This window comes from Bidens hawaiensis, unplaced genomic scaffold (genome assembly GCF_021521415.1).
Source record: "Bidens hawaiensis isolate Kalapana, Puna unplaced genomic scaffold, B.hawaiensis_p1.1 tig00009385_1, whole genome shotgun sequence".
NCBI classification, from domain to species: domain Eukaryota; kingdom Viridiplantae; phylum Streptophyta; class Magnoliopsida; order Asterales; family Asteraceae; genus Bidens; species Bidens hawaiensis.
In genome coordinates, this window is record NW_027491692.1 from 442,480 (window position 1) to 448,813 (window position 6,334).

The following is a 6,334-nucleotide window of genomic DNA, read 5'->3' on the forward strand; positions in this document are numbered from 1 at the left end:
AAAAATTACAGGTTTTTTTACGCGCTGAGTCGACTTGTTACACATGTGTAACGGACGTAAAAATTAGTGTAATCACTTACAACTTTATTCTCTCTCATACTTTAACTTTTTAGTCAGATTTAATCTCAACCACACAATCCAATCCATTTAATAAAATATGTGACTAAGAATTGAATTCTTAATATATATATATATATATATCTTGAGTCTTGCAGATAAGGCAATAACCCATTGCAACAAGTTTTTATTGATTTGAGCCATACATCAGTCGCAACATCACACAAACTCATGCATGAGCAATTAATACACTGCAACCTCATGAGTCATGATCCCTGCAAATATTGGGCATGGGCTGTTTATTTTAATACTGCTTTTAACCGTCACCATTTAATAAGTAAGGTAATGTTTCAATTAAGGACAAATATAATAAAAATAATTATTATAATTAATATTAAAATAATAGTAATAGGTAGAAAGTCAAGAACATATATTGTGTATCCTCTTTCTTTTATTAACATGATATGGATATATATAAGCTTCATGACACGAGTTTTCTTTCTTACATGTTGCTATTTGTCACAAAATTTCATATATTTTATTTAAGTTTTGGGTTGACTCATATCACAATGGAAAAAAAAAAGGTAATATTAAATTCATTAGAAAATATACAATAGAAATATTTAAAACACAATTCTCTACGAGCTTTCATCTATGCAAGCATCCGAAAGCAACTTCTTTCGATGCAACAAAAATTCTTATATAATAAAATTAAAGTTGTATGTCCAAATTTATATGATTCTCGTAGTTCTGGTATAATTTTGGTATTGAAAAAAAATGTTTGCTCTATGTATGCATAATTAATTTTATCTAAAGCACAGGTAATTTCAGCAAGTATAATAGAAATTAACTTACTAATTTATTTTACGTACCTTTAAAATTAAAACACTCACATTTGTGTCGCTATCTTACGTGGATAAAGTTCGATACAACTTCATTTATTGCAAAATTACTTTACATTCTTAGAAAAAGGGAGTAGGTATGTTTCCCGTATCCATAAGGTGACGAGTAAATGATATCTCTATAAAACTTTAATTAATTTTCTTTTAAACGGCAGTCGACATGAATTCAATTAGTTATGAAAAACCCTACTCTTCTTAAGATATCATAGGTAATTTTAAGGTATTATTAGACTAAGTTTAACGACTTGAACCAAAATACAAAATAATTTTAAGTGTGTCTAGAATCTAGATTAGAATCGACTTCTTTAACACAAAAAGTACATGGTTGATTGGTTTCTATTTGGCTTATTTATTCAATTCATCAACCCACAAACAAAAACAAAAGAGAAAAAAAAACTTGTCATTGACGATATTTTCATCAAAGGTAGATAAGTGCTAATCTCGTATAAAGAGTGTGTGGGTTTGCAATTGTAAATAAATAAAAAGAAAATTCTATTTTATGTTTATGACTTCTTTACTATTTTTGAAAAGTTCCAAGTCAATAAAATTTTAAAATAAGACATCGTTCTCAAATTAATTACATAAAAGTAGGAAATGGTATTTGATGACGTTAACTATTTTCAACATAATGTTAAAAGGGACACAAAGCCAACTTTGATGTATATATTCTGTTTTATGGCTAATTAAATTTAATTAAAAATTAGCTTTTTTAACATTTAAATAAATAACAATATACTCAATTTACATAAATCTTCATCAATTAATTACCTTTCGACATTGTTTTTACTTATAATAATAATATTTATTCAACAAAAAATAAACAATAAAGCAGCAAAAATTGATAACCCAAAAACCACAGACAAAGTGTCTAATGTCTCTTCTACCCTCACCTTTCTTTCTCTTCTCTCTCTCTTCATTTCCTCGAACTTATTGTATCTATTCTTTGCTTCTTTCTCTCTCTTCACTCCATTTCCTCTTTTACCCTCCATCACCTTTTGTAAAATTACCAAACTATCCCTCCCATTTAAATGTTTTCCATCCATGTCCTCTATTTGCATACTCAATTCCCGCACTTGCATCTCCCCTCCCTCGGACCAGCCGCAGTCGACAACCACCGCGCACTGCACCAACCCCGAGTGCGGGTGGTTGCCACCCGCAAGTACGGATGCGAAACGCATCTTTACATCGCCGGTCAACCAATGGCGTTGGACTGAGACCGGTTTGTGGGAGGAGAGGTTGACAGCATGTTTGGAGTTGGGGTCGATTATTATCCAGCTTAGTGTCATGTCATCGGTTAGAGCCGTGCATGTGGCGTCTTGGTCCTGGTGTGGTATCTCGGTTGGAACCATGTCTTTTGGGTCTAGTAAGTCGATTCGGAATGGTGAGCATTGGAACCATCCGGAGACGGTTTCGGTTTCTTCGGTTTTTGTGAAAATTAGTTTGTTACGATGGTAAACGTCCACTGCTGATATTAATCGTGTCGACGTCACTACAACATATATAAATATTACAAATTAGTTATATAATTATCATATCTAAAAAGGGATTCAAATGTAGTATTATTCTCTTTATGCACTACTACAAATATTAAAGTTAAAAATTAGTTCTACAATTCTATAATTGTATCAAGAAAGGAATCCAAGTGTGCTCCTAACAAATATTAAGATGAGAAACTAGTTATATCATTGTCATATATGAAGGATTTTTTTTGAAAGGGGGTCATGTTACAAGATCTAATCACAAGGGGAGCTGGAAATTTTTTTTTTTCAAAAGAGGGGTTACCTCCCTTTGTAACGGCGGCGAGTTTGATATGTAATAGGGGTGTCAGTCAATAGCATGTGGGTTTGATTACGAGGTTCTCCCCTCTCTTAGAAATGACGGTGGGTTTGAAAAAGTGGTCTCCCCTCCATTCTCAATGGCGAGGACTGCAAAATGATACTCCTCTCCCTTTGTAATGGCGGGGAGTCTGAAAAAGGTATCTCCCCTCCATTTGTAACGAAGGGGAGTCTGAAAAAAATGAAATGGCTTTTCAAACGTTGGGCAAACTTTAAAAGGGAGGGGAGATACCTTTTTTAGACTCTCCGCCATTACAAGAGGAGGGGAGTATCATTTTGCAGTCCTAGCCATTGAGAATGGAGGGGATACCACTTTTTCAAACCCACCGCCATTTCTAAGAGAGGAGAGAACCTCGTACATATCAAACCCACCTGCCATTGACTGACACCCCTATTACATATCAAACTCGTCGCCGTTACAAAGGAAGGTAACCCCTCTTTTGAAAAAAAAAAAAATTCCAACCCCTCTTGTGATTAGATCTTGTAACATGGCCCCCTTTCAAAAGAAAATCTATATGAAGTTATACAACTCTAGTGTTATTATTTATTATATAGAAATACTATACGCCAGGGTCTTAATAGTTGCACTAACTGATTTCACTTTTTTTAGTATATATTTTTGTTTTTCTTTTATAATATTCTATAAAAGGAAAACTGAATATGATCTTGTGTTGTATCAAAAGGGGTTGCGATGCAACTTGTTGCCCGCTTACCTGTCACTTTATTATAATCGTTTTTGAGTTTAATGAAATTTTAATATAAAAAAAAAAATTGATCTACATTTCAGTATAAACTTTATAAAAATGGAGTTATATCGATATATTGTTCGATATAAATACTTTATAAAAACTGTTTTCAATAAAACTTATGTCGATAGGCAGATAAAAATAAAAATATTGCAATGTCATATTTGCCTTTTTTTTTTATAAAACATGTTAAAATTTATAAAATATATATATTAACAAAAGTTAATTAATAAAAATAATAAAAGAAAACTGCTATTTAGACACCCAGTATCAAAATACAATACAATTCTCTATATTTATATATTTAAGTGTGATTAGTTATGTCATAAAGCTGCTTACGATTGATTAATTTATTGCCTCTTGTTGGTGACGATGGCGGGATTACTACAACGGTGGGGTCCGGTGAAGGTAAAGGAAACGCCTGAGAGTAAAACTCCCGGTGTCCGTTGCCGGAGAAACCAGAAATGATTCCGGTCACAAGCTCGCCGGAAGTTGACGGCCACGTGGAGTGGCATACATCCGACCACAGCCGGTGGTTTGTTTCCGACATGGAGTGTACGGCGGCGGAGGCACAGCTGACGGCGGCTAACGATTGTCCATCGAGTCTAGTAAGAACATGGGACTCGATTATGTCGGCCGGTAAAGAAGTGATTCCGGTGACGGTAGACATGTTGGTTGTGATGTTTTTCCGGTGGTTTAACGTTTCGTGTGGTTTGAGGTTTTGCAGTTTGGAGTATAAATAGTTGGTTTGGGTAGTGAAATGACGAAATTGCCCTTTGGAGTTTTAGAAGAGTGAAAGTTGACTGATGACCAAAGGTGTTGACAACAATATTATTAAAATCGACTGGGACATTATACAAGTCATTAGATTAGATCATTAGACTGACTAATGTCTCATGGTATAGATCATTAGTCAAAAGTCAACAGGATGTTTTATTGGATAATAGTAATTTATCCTATTTGGTCATTTTGTGTTAATATTTGATAAGGTAAGACAAAAACATCTTTATACCATTATACACCATTGCTCATACAAAAATACTAGTTAATTTAGAAAATTAATTTAAAAGCTATATTTACAACAATAACCATACTCAATAAATTCTCACACGTAACAAAGGTATTGATAGAGTCTGGGATAGTGAGAAAAGTGGGATGTAAATAAATCATACATCTATTACATGAGATGGAAAGAATGTTTTCAGGGAGACCACCGACTCCAAGCATGTAATTTAAAAACCATATTTACCAACTTTAAATATATATGTATGGCTATGCGAGAATGTTTATGTATAAAATGATCTTAACATTAGTACGCATGAAACAATACCAGCTTACCAAAAATGAGAACGTAGGAAACAACACCAACCACAATACCAATCTGTATAAGCAATATTTTATAATAACAAAAAAAACTAATAATAACAACAAAATAATCAAAATCATCAACAAAATAATAACAGCTAAAAAATCTAATAATAACAACAAAATATAAATCAACAAATATACTTATAACATCTCATAATCAGAAATCGGCATATACAAGCAAAAAATAACAGCAAACAAACCTAATAGTGACAGCAAATTGGTTCTTACTATTTTCATGCTAACAATGATTTGTATTTGATCCTAAAACTGTATATAGTGTGTGTGTGTGTATAATTGAAAGTTTATGATTTTACGTTTTTTATTTAGAGTTTTAAAATTAGACATGTCCAAAACATAATTAGAATGTGATATGGATAAACATACTATGCTTGAATGCCATCTTATTTGGTATTTTGATGCATGAATATAACCATACAAGTAAGATATGTTAAAACGTAAATAATATTTGCTTGGTATTCAAGAGTGGTTTTGAAGAGGTATGTACCCGCCTCAACACCGAGCAAGGCGGGTCAACCCACAAGATAAAGACATTATGAAGGCACAAAGCCAAAACCTATGCGCATGGCGCATACAAAACATGCTCAGGCATCATATGCCCAGGCACACATATGCTCGCGCATCACATACGCGCGCGGCGCATATCACATGCTCGTGCATATCACATCTGCCCAGACACACATGCTCGCGCATCACATATGCGCGCAGCGCATCAGCGCGCGGCGCATATCACATGCTCGTGCATATCACATCTGCGCATGAAATATCTGCGCGTGAGAATAAAGAGAAGACCTCGCGCATCCTCATGATGGGCGCATATCACACGTGCGCATAATCAACCTCGTCCTTATCCAAATCAGGATTAGGGCAACCTTGATTGTGCACGTCAGACAACCTTCCAGAAGGCATCTTTTTAAGGAGTAAGAATATGCTGATGTTGACAGCTGCCAAATGGAAGGTCGACAACTCAGCATGACACATGTGTTACCACGTGATTACAACCAACGAGAAAGCGCCAGGTGTCCCAGAGGACACGTGGCGCAGTGCGATTGGAGGAAGCCAACGAGGTTGAGCCCAACCGGTGGTAACCTTAGCACTATAAATACAGCATCAACTCCACTTTGATGACATATTCATACTCAATCATTGACAGTTACAAGCAGTGATAACACATTCAATCATATTGAATCACATTCATTCACAGTCAGTTACATACAATCACACAGTCTCACAACCAAAGGGTATTGAGCAATTAAGCAATACTCTTGAGATTCTCTGACACACATTATTATCTTCTCCACAGATATACTGATTCTCACGCCGGAGGGTTACCCCAAAGAGGACCCCTCTGTCCCTTTCTGAGGGGTAAGTAACGGCGCTGTTCATTTTGTAGGTGGAAGAACACAGA

The 6,334-nt window shown here is 34.8% G+C and overlaps 1 protein-coding gene across 1 annotated transcript; it reads right to left on the reverse strand.

Annotated features, from left to right (window-relative positions):
* Window positions 1-1,765: 1,765 nt before the first annotated feature.
* On the reverse strand, window positions 1,766-4,338 carry LOC143532165 (putative F-box protein At2g36090). The gene is made up of 2 exons (XM_077027292.1): window positions 3,898-4,338; window positions 1,766-2,448 (listed from the first exon to the last, which is right to left on the reverse strand). Exons 1-2 carry the CDS (start codon window positions 4,208-4,210, stop codon window positions 1,766-1,768), a joined length of 996 nt encoding a protein of 331 aa, XP_076883407.1. The 5' UTR covers window positions 4,211-4,338.
* Window positions 4,339-6,334: the final 1,996 nt, after the last annotated feature.

Bases quoted from the DNA above. Each gene is read 5' to 3' on its own strand.
- LOC143532165 (XM_077027292.1), bottom strand. From the start codon at position 4,210: ATGTCTACCGTCACCGGAATCACTTCTTTACCGGCCGACATAATCGAG. The intron at 2,449-3,897 runs GCAATAAATTAA...TATATGTTGTAG, and splicing joins GCCATCGTCACCAACAAGAG to TGACGTCGACACGATTAATA.